The 16,877-nt window shown below is 37.4% G+C and overlaps 1 protein-coding gene across 2 annotated transcripts in view; it reads right to left on the bottom strand.

Annotated features, from left to right (window-relative positions):
* Positions 1-2,623: 2,623 nt before the first annotated feature.
* TRPC4 (transient receptor potential cation channel subfamily C member 4) overlaps positions 2,624-16,877 on the bottom strand; it is a 208,202-nt gene continuing 193,948 nt past the window's right edge. For both annotated transcript variants that reach the window (XM_072797298.1, XM_072797299.1), the window contains exons 9-11: positions 9,261-9,302; positions 9,047-9,136; positions 2,624-6,666 (exon numbers count right to left, since the gene is read on the bottom strand). In XM_072797298.1, the coding sequence (XP_072653399.1) occupies positions 5,944-6,666; positions 9,047-9,136; positions 9,261-9,302 (855 nt within the window). In that variant the 3' untranslated portion in view covers positions 2,624-5,943. The remainder of the gene's footprint in view (positions 6,667-9,046; positions 9,137-9,260; positions 9,303-16,877) is intronic.

The raw sequence follows: 16,877 nt of genomic DNA, 5'->3' as shown, positions 1-16,877 counted from the left end.
TAGTTATCTCCTGGAAGTAAATTAAACATCCAAGTATATTGATGTTCTGAAATGAAGTCAATGCAGATAACCTCTTATTCCCAGAGTGGGGAAACCTGGCTTGTTCTCTGCAGGTTCAGGAAAGGAAAATCTTTAGGAAAAAATATATCGGGTAAAACCATTAGACCTAAGGGAAACCATAAAAATAGATCAATTAGAATTAATTAAAAGTCTTGATTAAAGAGAATTCTGTAAAGTAATAAAATTTTGGTCTAGTTATGATCCAATCCTGAAGGAACACTATTTGCTCATGTTGGGAAAGATGAGTCTTGCCAAAGTCTTAAACAGGTAATAGAAATCCAGAATGGCTGAAGTCAAGTATGTACATGAGGATGATACTAGGCCCATAAAATGGGGCCACTTTATAAAGATCATACTATGGAATCTTTACTTAATCACAAGGAAAATAGACATTTCCTCAAGAGAGTGAACAGAGAAGAGAAGTGAACATATTGGTCTTTTAAAAACACCTTGCTGTCTCTCAAATACTCCTCAAAACCTAATGGTTGATCCAGTAGTAGTTCTTCCGTAGTTGTCGTAGCAACACTGTATGAATGCATTTCAGTAGGTAAAAATGACTAATGAAGAATTTTTTTTAAGTGGGTTCGAATAACTTTGCTATATTAAACAGCTCTACAGAAGTCTTCCAAGATACTGTTAGATAAAAAAACAAAAGTTACTAAATTATAGGTATATTATAAATTCCAGTCTTGATAAAACCAATAAAAAACCATAACCTATACATATATTTATATATTTATTTATATTATAAATTTTATGTATTAATATATTATTCCTTGTATATTTTATGATATACATTAATATATTTGCAAAGGCAAGGAAAAAACATGAAAAACAGCAACTTATTGCAGTAATTCCATTAGGATTGGGAATCAAGGAGAGACAGCAAATTTTAGTTGAACAAAAACAGTATTTTTTGAATAGTTGAATACATAAGTTTCACCTATGAAATTCAATGGTGGAAATACATACATGTATTGAGTGAAACAAATAGGGATGCCTCAGAGCATCAATGTTCAATAGAAATGTACTGCAAGTTACAAACACGAGTCACATATGTATTTTAAAAATTTTTTAGTACCTACATTAAAAAGTAAAAAGAAACATGAAACTAATTTAATTCATATATTTTAACCCACTGCATCCAAAATATTATCATTTCAACAAGTAAGCAATGTAAATATTAATGAGATACTTTACATTGTTTTCATACTAAGTCCTGGAAATCCAGTGTGTGTTTTACACTTTCAGATATTTCAGGTGCTTAGCTATATGTCAATAGTAGCTACCATTTTGGACAGTGCAACTTTAGAGGAAGCTGATGGTTTTGCTACTGATAAATTACACTGGCAGAGACAACTTCACTATTTGTCAACTCATTGATGGCATGGCCATATTTGGCCCTAGTCTCATGGTCTCAATCTTGGGTCAGCTTCGCATTTTCCAACTCATTCATAATTCTTCATTCGAGAAGGCTTAATTTTTTCAGACGTTACTACCAGACTGTGTATAGAATTATCACAAAATCTACAGTTGAAGTGAAAACGATGAACTGCATTTCTTAGAAAATGGTAAGACACTGGCTTCTAAAAAAATCTGTGAACACAATTTTATAAAGATAAAAAGGTAGTATCTTCTGAATTTGGGCTGTGGCAAGTTTGAATGACTATAAATATTTTCTACTGAAGGAGAGGACAAAGAAGACAAAATTCCACAAAAATAAAAATTCCTTAGCCAAGACATTTATGACCCAGTATCTCATCTGAATATTTACATGAAGAGTTTTTCTTCAAGCTCCAACTCAATTACTGTGTAGCAGGGTAAATTTGGATAATTGCCACAAATGCCCCAAACCTTAGTTTTTCTGGTTATCTCTAGAGAACTAAATATGTTCCAAAACTTTTTCTAAAGTCATGTGGTAACACTATATGAACAAAGTTCATTGTAATATATAGTGAAATAATTAGAATGATATATTTGAAATTGAATTTAAGGAGACTTCCAGAGAGTAATTTCTAAATGTAAATTACTTGGGGTCTGAATTTTGGGGAAATAAGATAAGGAAAAATGTACTAAAGCTAAACTGAAGAAATAATTTTCAAAATGGTGAATATATTAATAAATTTGTCTCTTTAAAAACTTGTGTCATTGTAAATATACTGACAGGGTCACACGGATGGTTTTAGCCCACCTGATTTTTAGGGGTACTGTCTAAACTGTTGTGCTACAAACACAATGCGCAATAACTAAGAATGGACAGATTTCAGTACTTGGTATCTTTCTCATCTTCAACAAAACGTCATGGGACTGGACCATCATTCACTCAACTAAATCCCAGAATTAGTAAGGGTTGTTGAATATTAGAGGAGTGCATTTTTATATCATTGGTTACCCATATTCCTTCTACACTGGTTGGAAAATTGACTGCTTCTTTGAGAATAAAATGATAAATTTCTTTCTTTACGCTTCAATAGTTATCCAAGATATTTCATTGTTTGGATTTGTGTGTTCCACTACTAAAATATATCAAGTTGCTATCCAGGTCAAGGCAAGAAAGTGGGTATGCTTTTGAAGTATTTTAATTGTCAGCCAATAAGTAAAATATCTACTTTAAGAAAATTTGATATACAAATATCCAACTTAAGAAACAGTTACATTTTGAGAATGATTATCACATTGAAAAATAATTAATCATTTTACAAAATAATTCACTACCATTTTTTTCTTTTTTTCTTTTTTTTACATAGTCAGTTTCCCTACTGAAGTTAATACAGAATTATTTACACAGAATTCAGGAATACCTCTATCACAAATGGTGAGGTAATCTTCATAACATTTTTTCTTGTAAATGGGTTTTCCAAAATAGATCAAGTACTGTGAATATAACCTAGTTTTGTTAAAGTTAAGCTGAATTTTATAGACATTCTTCCACCTAACCCTGGCAATAAATAAATAAGTAAAAGTGAGCAAGGTCGGAAGGACATGAAACATAAGAAACATTATTTATACAAATGAAGGTGTGATTTCAAACCTCTCTTTGGTGTTTAGGAATTTATTTTCATATAAATATGAATGGAAATGAAAGGAAACCCCAAATTACTCATTTAAAGACCTCAAAAAATACCATCCTTCTATTTGCAATCCTGTTTTATGTTTTATTCTTTCCCTACTGTTCATCTTCATTAATGCTACTTAATGTCACTACATATTTAGAATAATGTTCAATCCAAAAAAAAGAATAATGTTCAATCCTAGAACATATTGTACGAACAATACCCAATATTTTGTTTAAACTCATAAATGCATCTGTCAGTGACATCTGAAGGTTGTTAAAAACCATCATTTTCAGAACATGGGAAGCACAGTGTTATTGGCTCCAAGTAAATCCCTCTGTTATCATCATGTTTACCTGGAAAATACCAGCATCCTAACCCTTGATATAAAAAACTGTTGGGAACATTTTTTTATTGTTTCTTTTATTGTTGGTGGTGTTATTTTAAAGAACAGAGGACATTTGAAATTAAATCTTGGTAAAGCATGTATAATGGTGATGTATATGATTTTTACTTTGGAAAAGATTAATAACAGAAGCAGCAAAATGGAATCATTGGAAAATACCCCAAATGTCGAGAATAAGTCTATGTTCCCTTACTACTGTATGTCTGACTTAGAATCATTGGGTATTTCACACTGCCCAGGGCTTATTGTGAGTCCTAACATACTTGAGATTAAGGTGCACTTGATGTAGTGGGAATATGCACTAGCCCTATTGTGCGTCTTCAAACCTACCAGGCCAAATCTAATCTATAATTAGATTATATAAATCTAATTTCTATAATTTGATTGAGTCTAAAGAATGACATATGTCTTTAATTTTCTGCACTCTCTTGCTATAAAGGAGGGAACACAGATTTATGGAGTTTACTAAATTCATTTTCTCTCAAAATATACCATTTCAAAAGCAGCAATAGTAGCCTTTATATGTGCACAGTTTTTGCTTGGTCTTGTTGATGTTTTCTGAGAGGCAGCACACACATATAGTAGTTACGGCATGGCCCTGGAGGATCCATCAGAGATCCATTCATTAGCTGTGAACCTTCACCTAATCAGTTCTTACTTCTGTTTTGTCTAAAAAGTGGGAATAAGAACAGTAGTTTCTTCAGAGGATTGTTGTGAGTAGTTACATACATGTTAATACTTGCATTGCACAGAGAACAGTGGCTGGCACTGTTACTGCTATTATTCCTTATTTTCAATATATCATAATCAGAAACTGGGTTTTGTAATACTATACAGTTTTGGGTCAATGCTAAATCATGTGCAATTTGTCTAGTCCATGGAGGTAATTTCTCATGTAAAATGAACTCAGCATCTTTCTATCAATTTGAAATAAATGCTAATTGCATGTGGTGAAGGAACTTCTATTTCCATGGTGGCTTAAATAGACACAAGCTACATAATGTAAACTTTATGAAGTTGCCAGTGCCCTTTTATATCAGGTAAAAACATTTTCTTTTTAGTGGTTCAGTGAGTAAGTGTAATATAAGCTAGATTACATTGAAAACAACAGAAGAAACAATAATTAAGAATGTTATCCCTTAAGGGAAAGCTTTATATCTACAGCTGCTGCTAAAATTAATAATGATTTGGGGTGATTTTAATTTTAAAGAAATATGTACCAGGGATCCCTGGGTGGCGCAGCGGTTTAGCGCCTGCCTTTGGCCCAGGGCGCGATCCTGCAGACCCGGGATCGAATCCCACGTCGGGGTCCCGGTGCATGGAGCCTGCTTCTCCCTCTGCCTATGTCTCTGCCTCTCTCTCTCTCTCTCTGTGACTATCATAAATAAAAATAAATAAATAAATAAATAAAATATGTACCAGTCACTGGGCAGAAGATGAGGAAACTATTAGGTGTTTGTACTTATTTTGAATTGGCAACAATGTCACACTGATTGAAAATAACTTTGCTTAGATTTAGGCTTTAGGATGAATTTATTTTCATCTGGATATTATGAGAATGCAATCATCTGGCTTCATTGGAGGTGCATTAACTATTCTAATTCATTGTTATTCTTTTCTAGTGCTGAGAACGTTTGCCACATTTTGAAATTCTGTTATTCACCAAGCCTGGTATTTGTACTGACCAGCATTTGAACGTAAAAAAGGTCATTAAAAAAAACTTAAATAAAACTTTTGTCATGACCAAATCTCATTAAAAATAATCAATCATCAATATTTATTAAGACAGACATTTATTTTACTTACTGAAAGGAAAAACTGGGCAACCTAAAACTCCAAGTGCATTTGACTTTCATTTTGAGAGGGAGTTTGATCATGACTCCATGAGAAGAAGGCTTGCTTGCTTTAATTTGTAATTATTTTATATGTGAAGAAATAATTTGGGAATATTGTGTATTAAAGCCAAACTGTAGGGCTACCGAAAAGCCCTTGATGAGGAACCATCTCTAGAGAGCTTAAAAAATTATGAAAAGCTCTAATATCTCAGCTCCATCATTTTTTTGCACATAAAAGTATCTATGATAGGAGTCCACTACCACATGAAATAAGTTGCATTTGTTTTAGTTGAGAAAGAGAGCTAAAAACTTCCTGTGGATTATTGCAACAGTACAAGAATACAAGGTTTATTTATCAACAACAACAACAAAAAATGGTAAAACAAATTGTGAAAGCAAAAGCTGGCTACAAAACCAGGGTTTTTGATAGCCTTTGCCTTATTTAAACATGTTACACGTTAATATGCCACAGTTGATAAATGCTATAAAGTGGAAGTTAGCGTTTGCTAGTTTACTTCAAACATCTCCCCCTACCCAGAGCACTATGGCAAATATGTATACATATAACCCATGCTTCTGCCTTCAAGTATCACAGTCTTGTGGTCACATAATCTTCATGGGTGACTGTGTCTGTGAGGTTCACATCATAGTCTATACTAGAGTCCTCTTCCTTTGCATGCTTCTCCTTTGGTATTATGGGAACAGTGTCCTCCACCACCACCTTCTCTGACTTGAAGGAACACACTCTCTTGCCCACCTGTAAACCCAGGCAGTCCGTATTCCTTTCTCGATGGTCCACTAATATACATTGTTCACTGAGACCAGGGATGTTCAAGTCACCCCGTGAAGCCAATCCTCGGGATTCCAGTTGAATATTTCTCTCCAGTGGTCTTTCGGCCTGTTGACGAGTAACTTCTTCTGAAACAGAAAAGATTTGGTTTGCATTTTGCTCAGCAGCGTTTTGTTTTGATCGTCTATGAAACAACCCAAAATTTTTTATATCGGTCACAAAATTCACTTTTCTCTGCTTCTCCCTGGGGGGCTCTTGCACCACCAGGGCAGAGCCATTGCTGATGTTGTGTCTTTCGGAGGCAATTGCTGCTGATCGGGGGTGAATCAGAGTGGTTAAATCAAACAGGCTGAAGTTCTTTCTCTTGTCCTTGCTACTACCTTCATTATCACTCTTTTCATCGGAGTCGGCGGAATTGGAGGGCTCCTTCGAAGCCTGAGCTGACTGTACCGTCGAGAATTTGCTTCCTCGTAGTAAACCCAGGACTTCAAAGCGGAAACTGGAAATGTCTTGCTTTAGTTCCTAAGTGGAAATGTAAAATGGAATATTAGCCATTAGAAATGACAAATACCTACCATTTGCTTCAATGTGGATGGAACTGTAGAGTATTATGCTGAGTGAAGTAAGTCAGCCGGAGAAGGACAAACATTATATGGTCTCATTCATTTGGGGAATATAAATAATAGTGAAAGGAAATAAAGGGGAAAGGAGAAAAAAATGAGTGAAAATATCAGTGAGGGTGACAAATCATGAGAGACTCCTAACTCTGGGAAACACACAAGGGGTAGTGGAAAAGGAGGTGGGTGGGGGGGTTGGGGTTACTGGGTGATGGGCACTGATGTGGGCACTTGACAGGATAAGCACCGGGTGATATGCTGTATGTTGGCAAACTGAACTCCAATAAAGTAAAAGGATAAAAAATAATAAAATAAAAATAATTAAAAGTGATTTTAATTCACATACACAAATGTAAAATGACTAAACAGATACACATCAGGAAACATCATGAGCACATTTCATATATGGCTCTAATGGGTTTTCACTCATTTTTTAGAAGATTTTATTTATTTATTCATGACAGACAAAGACATAAGCAGAAGGAGAAGCAGGCTCCCTATGGGAAGCCTGATGGGGGACTCTATCCCAGGACCCCAGGATCACCACCTGAGCCGAAGGCAGACAATCAACCACTGAGCCACCTAGATGTCCCAGTTTTCACTCATTTTTAAGAGCTAGGATTCCACTGTGCTTCGGTTCTCTCTCTGGCACATGAATCATTTTGACACCCTCCTATTTCCCTGTTGGAGCTCAGTAGTAACAAGGAGACTTCCTCAGGTTGATGCAAAAAGAAACAAGAGTATACTGGATTTCTGTGGGACTACAGTTTCAAATCCTTCTTCTCCAAAATTTTCATCTACTTTCAAGTCACCTCTCATTCTCTCGGGGATGCATTTTTAGGAGATTTTTAATATTAGCACATTCTGCTGTTCAGAGAGCTATCTAAAATAAAATAATTAAAGCGGAGTCTAGCCTTCCAAGAGTTAGCAATTACCTTCTATTGTTTACTACCTTGGAGTTGAATTTATTTCAGCATCTGGGTCAGTTACTAAATCTTGCAAATTGCTTTAGATCAGACAACCTTTCATAGATTCATCCTTTACTTTTATCTTCTTGGACAACTGAATTCTCAGTCCTATTCTAATGATGGCTTTCCTGGGGGCCTTCTGCCTCCAGCCTATCTCCCAAAGCACCATGGATTATTTAACTACAAAACTTGGATGTTGTGGTTGCAAAGAACATTTGGAATGCTGGACAACTTTCAATCTGTGCTTTCCATTTTGCAATTCATCTACCTTCTTGCCTCACCAGCTGCTTATCTTTATTCTCTTGTCAGATCTGCTGCTTTTCACTGTTAAAGAGTCTTCTGCAGGGTTTCTTTTACTCATTTGTTTTTGCCTGTAAGATAGTATTGACTTTGCTCATTCTTCCAAAACCTTTAAGAACTCAGGCAAAATAGCAAAGGTATTTTATACACATGATGCAAGCGTATATATTACAGGTATTCCACCTACCTCTTCTGATAAAATTAAAACTCAGGGAAAAAGGCTAAGTTTGTAAGCTATAATTAAGGGCAAACCTTTCTGCTACCTAATTTCTGCTACCAAAGCTGTGCAGGGCATAAAGAGGGCTTTTGTTATTGTTTTTAGCATCTTAGTTACTAAATGTTTCAGGTTCAAATATAAGACTGAAATTTCAAAAACTAAAGCTCATTAGGATGTTACTAGGATCAGCAAGTCCAAATGCCACTTGCCATTAGGATTTTCTCTGCATCCAACTGTAAGTCCCCTCCATGCTGAAGGTTAAAAATTCTTACAATCTATTTTGAGAAGAAATTTCACCACTTAAAAAATAACCACGTAAATAGCCTTGAATTTAAAAGTAAGAAGGAGTGCCTGGGTGGCTCAGTCAGTTAAGCATCTGGCTCTTAATTTTGGCTCCTCAGGTCATAATCTCAGGGTTGTGGGATCCAGCCCTATGTTGGGCTCTGTGCTTGGTGGGGAGTCTACCTTGAGATTTTCTCTCTCTCTCTCTCTCTCTCTGCTTTCCCTCCCTCACTTTTTCTCTCTAAAATAAATAAATCGAAGAAGAAGAAGAAGAAGAAGAAGAAGAAGAAGAAGAAGAGAAGAAGAAGAAGAAGAAGAAGAAGAAGAAGAAGAAGAAGAAGAAAAAGAAAAAGAAGAAAGAAGGAGGAGGAGGAGGAGGAGGAGGAGGAGGAGGAGGAGGAGAAGACACATGGGCTTGCTGGAACACATGGCTGAGTTTCCAGTTCTGATTTTAAATGTGCTGTGTCTGGTGTTATGCTCTGCAGAACCCTCTTGGTGATGAGGATGAAAATGATTACCTTAAAGTTCTCTTCTGTCAAACCTTCTTCAGTTTTGGCATCTCTGATCATTGCAGCAACGTATCGCTTCACCAGGTTCCTCATGACCTCCTGAGACACGTCAAAACACAATGGATATTCAATGCATAAATATGATTTTTCTTTTGAGTCAGTTCTGAAGAGGAGACTGGACTTCATTTTAATGCAAATTTCAAGATACAATAGAATATCTTACTTGATATTGGTGATGTCTCCTCAAATTATCAGCAGCCCGCCTCTGAAAAGGGAAGAGGCATTTACTTCTCAGAGTGATATGTTACCATTTTGGAAAATAATTCATTGTTCTTTTAATGGAGAATATATTTTTCTTCACTTCTCCAAAGTGAAAATTTTACTAGACAATGAACAATAGCTAGAGTGCGTCACATTGTGGGACCCAGGACGTCGAACCGAAGTCCCAGGCCTGGCCGAGCAGCAGGACCGGCTCCCTTCGGTGCGGCCCCGCCCCGCCCCCCCCGCGACCCCACAGGCCCTGCTTACTGCCCACGGCGCTGCCCACCCTGTCGAGCCGCCGGGCACCCCTCCCGGCCCCGGCCCCGGCCCCGGCCCCGGCCCGCAGCCACGCAGCCCCGCCTTGTGCCCCGAACCCGCGCGGATCCGGGGCTGCTGCGGGGTAAGGGGCCACGCGGGGCCCCTGCGTGCGGGCCCACGGGACCGGGCAACTTTCCGCCCATGGACAGTCCCGCGGGCCCCGGGCCCCGTAGAGCTGCGGCGCCTCTTAGCCTCGGGGGCCAGGTCCCTGCTCCCTGCGTCGGGCGCACCTGGACCCAGGCCCGAGTGTTTGCATCCGGGCGGCTCCTCGGGGGTTTCTCGGATTCGCGATCTGGGGCACGACAACATGACTCAAAAGAATGAATGAACCAAAACAACAAAGTGCAAGGCTATAATCTCTGAGGCAATTAACATAGAGACAATGAACAATGATGGGAACTTGTTCTTTTAATAGAAGGTGACAGAGAATTAGAAAATCCTAATTAACATGTACCCCAAATCACTTGAAATAATTCTGAGACACGGATGAGACATATCAAATTAAAAAAAAAAGGAATAAAAACAAAAATTCATTACAGTAAGAAGTTCACATTATAACAATATGAAGGTCTTCATGAGTATCAGCCTAGCAAGATTGAGAATTTAGCCATGATATGCAACATGTAATCAGGAACAGTGCTAGACCACTAACCTCCCCAACACTAAGTTCAATCAGATGTACAATAAGAGGGATTGCCTCTTTCATTAGATGGCTGGATTTGACAAATAATAAGATTCTATTCAAACACAGGGCTCATAAATTCATCATTTTAAAAAATAAACATAAGTCTCAGCTGTCCTTTTGAAAAGATCATTTGAGAGTACAGCCAGAGTTAGCACAGAGTAGTGATTCTGGAATGCAGAATGCAGGGAGAGGATGATTAACGATTAAAAGAAAAGTCCACAATAAATTGAGTTAAATAATAAACGACACTAAAATATATAATTGCAGATTTCATGAGTATTCTAAAGAAAGAACTATCATAATCCCCATTTTGTGCATGTTGAATAAATGTCAGTATTGATTCTTAAGAAAGAAAACTGACCAGATTAATCTAAAATAAAAATATTTCTCTAATAAAGGAATGAATTTAGTAGCTTGTGAGAAAGCAAAGCAATAACATATCCAGGGTTTAAATAAACCTTTTGATCTTGTTCCTTACTAAATACCTAGTCCAATAAAATGGAATTCCAAAAAGAGTTGTGAATGCATCACTGTGAAATGAAATTAGGAAAAAAATAATGCAAAAGAAACTCTTTTTTCACTTTAGGGAATAGGAAGAAAGGCTTTTTCACTGGCCAAGAGAATAGATTTGTGTTGCATGATTATTAGTGACTTTTAGGAACAGTTGAGATAATGCTTAACTTCCTAAAAGCCATTAATTATTTAAATACCATTCATTTTTACCTGAATCTTAAACACATTTTCAATGTAATTATGCTATTCACTAAAAGACTGGGAATTTGAAACTTACTACAAAATCAGGATATCTTGGAAAAAATATAGATAGCATGGGAATTTTACGACTGAGCCACAAGATGGAGGTATATGACTCCTATTGAGACATAGCTCAGCTGAATTCAAAAAAAACAAAACAAAAAACACTCTGTAATGAAACAAGCCTTCCAGATCTCTTTAAATTTACTTCAAGTGGACACAAATACTAAAGCAAGCTGTGTACCAAATTCTTTAACACTTTCACTACAAATATTGTACAGGAGACCCATATTGCATGATTTAAGTAGATAGAAACTTTGAATTTAGTGTAGAATTTAGTCAACTCAAGTTTGATTACTTTGGGCTTCTACAGCATTTTGCTATTCTATTTTGGGCAAAAAAAGCCAATAAAAAGTAGTGAGAAGAGAGCAATCTGAAGTCAAGATTTAACTTTAAACTTCCTTAATGCAAAATTAAAGCTAAGAATAACAGAATCAGAAAATTATTGAGTAATAAGTGAAAACTCTCATGATGCATCTTAGTACTGAAAAGAGCACAGACTGTCTTTTCTTCAGCAGAACCTATTCATAAACAAATTTAGAAATTTTAATACGAATATAAAAAAGACCAAAGATTACACTTTAAAAACTAATCTTGAGATTGATTTTTCTGGGGAAAAATTTTTTAAGAAGCAAAATAGTCTGACAGAAAGAGAGAACACAGTTTAAATTCCCTATGATAACTTTCAGGAGCTATCCTATAGCCCAGATTTAATCAGAGTTAATATAGTTCATTGTTTTTGCCAACCACTGCTCTTCCACACCCACATGGTAATACTACGCAACTATCTTTAGTCTTGTGAGATTCTATCAGCCAACTGAACTTCAATGTCCTAGGAAAATAACAGATGAAGCTAACCATCTTCTGAGTATTGAAAACAAAAATGAATAATAAATTCACCAAATGATGGCCACTAAATTATGCAGCTCAGGTATCTCTCATGTCTATGTGATTTCTCATTTTCAGCACCATAGAACTGATTCCCATCGACCATTACTACATGCCCACATGTCTACTTTCATACTTTCTGAGAGGTGTTGGGGTGTCACTTTAAGAATATGTACTTAGGGGTCACCTGGGTTTGAAGGGGGCTGAGCCTAAATAAGGAATTATCTGGAGGTCCTCTCCCATTCCCATTTTTTTTTTGCAAGGCAAAGACCGATGATTTTGAAGATTAAATGAGAGAAGAGATTTAAGACATCTATCACTAATGTTAACTAGCTAGTTAACGTCCTCTTTCCTTTTTTTTTCTTTTTGCCCTTTGCAATTAATAACATGATTTAACACAGGTTCTAAAAAATATTCTTCACTCATAAAACTTGTGGATAATTTGACACATATCAGGATTACCCCAGAGAAGTCAAAGAAGATGTACTTGTCTCTCTTTGTGTGATTTGCTTGGCATTTCATGCTTGAGGACAGCATTTATTTAGCAAAAGATTTGAATGTTTTTGACCTAGACAGTAGAGGTGTGAAAGTAAATTTGTATTTAAGTAATAGGGTGAGGGGATGGTTTTACTAAATATGGATAGATGTCGTGCAAATTCTGTAGGCATTTTTGTTTTATTAAGGCTCATTTTTTTAGAGCAATTTAAGGTTCAGAGCAAAATTGAGTGGAAGGTACAGAGATTTCCCATATAGTCCCCTACTCACACACGCATCGCTTCTCCTATTATCAACATCCCTAACCCAAGTGGTACACTGTTACAATTGATTAACCTACATTGATACATCATAATCACCCAAAATTCATAGTTTACATTACTGTTTACATATTGTATACCCCATGGGTTTGGACAAAAGTATAAAGACATGTATCCATCATTATGGTCTCCTATAGAGTATTTTAATTACCCTAAAAATCTTCTTCCTTGCCTATTTATCTCTCCTTTCCCTGCCCCCACCACCTCAATCTCTGCCTATCACTAATCTTTTTACTGTCTCCATAATTTGGCCTCTTCCTCAGAATATATTATATTATAGTTGGAATTATACAGCTGGAATCATATAGTACATAGTCTTTTCAGATTGCCTGCTTTAACTTGGTAATATGGAGACTAGGTTTCTCTAGGTCTTTGCATGCCCTGATAGCTCATTTCTTTTTATCACTGAGTAAACAATACTCAAATGTCTGGATGTACCATAACTTATCCATTCACCTACTGAGGGACATCTTAGCTGCTTCCAAGTTTGGGCAATTATGAATAAAGTTGCTATAAACATCCTTGTGCAAGATTTGTATGGACATATGTTTTCAACTCCTTTGTGTAAATGCCAAGGAGTGCGATTGCTAGATTGTATGGTAAGAATATATTTAGTTTTGCAAAAAACTGTCAAACTGTCTTCCAGAGTAACTTACCCTTATGTATTCCCATTAGCAACAGATGAGAGTTCCTATTGCTTCATATCCTTACTAGCATTTGGTGTCGTCAGCGTTCCACTTTTTGGCCAATTTATTTTTATTTTTTTTATTGGAGTTTAATTTGCCAACATATAGCATATACCCAGTGCTCATCCCCTCAAGTGCCCCCTTCAGTGCCCATCACACAGTCACCCCAATCCCCTGCCCACCTCCCTTTCCACAACCCCTTGTTCACTTCCCAGAGTTAGGAGTCTCTCATGCTCTGTCACCCTCTCTGATATTTTCACTCATTTTCTCTGCTTTCCCTTTATTCCCTTTCACTATTTTTTATATTCCCCAAATGAATGAGACCATATAGTGTTTGTCCTTCTCCGACTGACTTAACTTCATTCAGCATAATACCCTCCAGTTCCATCCACGTTGAAGCAAATGGTGGGTATTTGTCATTTCTAATGGCTGAGGAATATTCCATTGTATACATAGACCACATCTTCTTTATCCATTCATCTTTCGATGGACACCGAGGCTCCTTCCACAGTTTGGCTATTGTGGACACTGCTGCTAGAAACACTGGGGTGCAGGTGTGCCGGTGTTTCACTGCATCTGTATCTTTGGGGTAAATCCCCAGCAGTGCAATTGCTGGGTCGTAGGGCAGGTCTATTTTTAACTCTTTGAGGAACCTCCACACAGTTTTCCAGAGTGGCTGCACCAGTTCACATTCCCACCAACAGTGTAAGAGGGTTCCCCTTTCTCCACATCCTCTCCAACATTTGTTGTTTCCTGTCTTGTTAATTTCCCCATTCTCACTGGTGTGAGGTGGTATCTCATTGTGGTTTTGATTTGTATTTCCCTGATGGCAAGTGATGCGGAGCATTTTCTCCTGTGCTTGTTGGCCATGTCGATGTCTTCTTCTGTGAGGTTTCTGTTCATGTCCTTTGCCCATTTCATGATTGGATTGTTTGTTTCTTGGGTGTTGAGTTTAATAAGTTCTTTATAGATCTTGGGTACCAGCCCTTTCTTTATCTGATATGTCATTTGCAAATATCTTCTCCCATTCTGTAGGTTGTCTTTTAGTTTTCTTGACTGTTTCTTTTGCTGTGCAGAAGCTTTTTATCTTGATGAAGTCCCAGTAATTCATTTTTGCTTTTGTTTCTCTTGCCTTCATGGATGTATCTTGCAAGAAGTTGCTGTGGCCAAGTTCAAAAAGGGTGTTGCCTGTGTTCTCCTCTAGGATTTTGATGGATTCTTGTCTCACATTTAGATCTTTTATCCATTTTGAGTGTATCTTTGTGTCTGGTGTAAGAAAATGGTCTAGTTTCATTCTTCTGCATGTGGCTGTCCAATTTTCCCAACATCATTTATTGAAGAAACTGTCCTTTTTCCAGTGGATAGTCTTTCCTGCGTTGTCAAATATTAGTTGGCCATAGAGTTGAGGGCCCATTTCTGGGTTTTCTATTCTGTTCAATCGATCTATGTGTCTGCTTTTGTGCCAGTACCACACTGTCTTGATGATCACAGCTTTGTAGTACAACCTGAAATCTGACATTGTGATGCCCCCAGCTCTGGTTTTCTTTAATATTCCCCTGGCTATTTGGGGTCTTTTCTGATTCTACATAAATCGCAAGATGATTTGTTCCAACTCTCCATGGTATTTTTTTTTTAAGATTTTATTTATTTATTCATGAAAGGCAGAGAGAGAGAGAGAGAGGCAAAGACAGGCAGAGGGAGAAGCAGGCTCCATGCAGGGAGCCCAACGCGGGACTCGATCCCGGGTCTCCAGGGTCACGCCCCGGGCTGAAGGCGGCGCCAACCTGCTGAGTCACCTGAGCTGCCCAATTAGTGACATTATTAAGCATTATACAGTAGAATTACCATCAACAATCCCTAGTATGCTTGCTATCTTTTTGCTGGGTAAAGATCAATTGACCGTCAAAAGAATTTCCTCTCATAGGGGAGGGTATTACATCTTGTAATTATTGCTGGAAATCACTGGGAACAGAATGGACCAATCTGTGTTCATAAAAATAATTTAATATTTTGGAAAAAATATGCATTTTAAGTTAGCAGTTTTCTTTGCAAATTATGTCAGAAACCTAGCACCGTGTGCAGAATGTTCCTTAGCAGGGTGGTTTTCCACGTGGGTGCCCAAGGCACACCTGTGTGCCACACTGGCCAACCTCACCCTTTGCAGGTTCCTCTTGATTAGCTGGGACAAGATAGGGCAGTATTGGATCACAGAACCAATGATCAAGGAAAAGACTAAAGGAACCTCTGCTGCCATGAGTGAACTCTGCATTTCCTCAGAAGTGTCAGGTTGCTTTAGAGCAGGAAGGGTTTTGCAGCTCTGAAAGAAAGGGCTCTGGGGAATCAGCTGTGACATTTCCTCATTCTATCTCTGGTTGTCTGCAGGTCCACCATGTGGAATGTCAGGCTCACCTCACATAGCCGCTTCCCTGCAGTCAATCGTCAGTGCCCAGCTTTCTCACTTCCCCTCTAGTTTTGGTCTATCACTGATATTGAGCCCATGAATTATGCCCTTTATCCTTTGCTTTGCTTGGTGAATTCTTTAAGGGATGCAGCTTGCTGTGTTCTTCTCCTTTTAAAAGTGAGTAAAAAGGCAAGGGGACATTCCAAGATGTGAACTCCTTTTAATAATTGCAGTTTGGCTCATTTATAGATGGAGCTACATACTGCTCTCTATAAGCATCCTTTCCAAGCATCTAAAAAGCAACAACACAAAATCCTTGAATGTCATCTTGTCAAACCAAATATTCAGGGTTTCACTCTTGAAACACCAAGAATATCAAATAATTCATTCTTCCACATTCCTACCTCGGAAAGTAAACTTCATCAAGAGGTCCTGGAAGCAAATTTTATAGCAGTAAATTAGGGATTCAGAGGGTACTCATGGATGAATACTATCACATCTGTAAGATTTGTTGTTAGGACTACTGAAAGTCATGAAGATTAAGCAACAATATATTTTGATAAATTATCACTAAAAATACAGTGTGAAAAGCATGTACTATTGGCACTTTTCCTTTAGTGATGATAGCTGGTGCTAATCCGTTCACTGTTTCTAATTCTCTTGCAGTGACTTAACTGAATGTATGTCTGTGCAACTGGTAAGGCAAGAGTATTCCATCTGTAGTTCCCAGAGCTAATTGATGCTACATGGCCCTAACAGACATGGTGTTTCATATCTTCCTCACTATGTTGTGCTCCAGAGAAAACCAGAAAGTAGAAAACATCAGTCTAAGGGAGTTAAAATCATTTCTTATAGTTTTGTCAAAAGACTTCACATTTTTTAGTTCAGCATATTGACCTATTAAGCATTCCATCTTAGAAACCTGGTTTATGGCATTGAAATGCTTCATATTAATTAAATACTTTGGCATCAA

The sequence above is a fragment of the Canis lupus genome, chromosome 24 (genome assembly GCF_048164855.1).
Source record: "Canis lupus baileyi chromosome 24, mCanLup2.hap1, whole genome shotgun sequence".
NCBI classification, from domain to species: domain Eukaryota; kingdom Metazoa; phylum Chordata; class Mammalia; order Carnivora; family Canidae; genus Canis; species Canis lupus.
The sequence above is the reverse complement of the archived record's forward strand: the minus strand, read 5'-3'. Positions and strand labels throughout refer to the sequence as shown.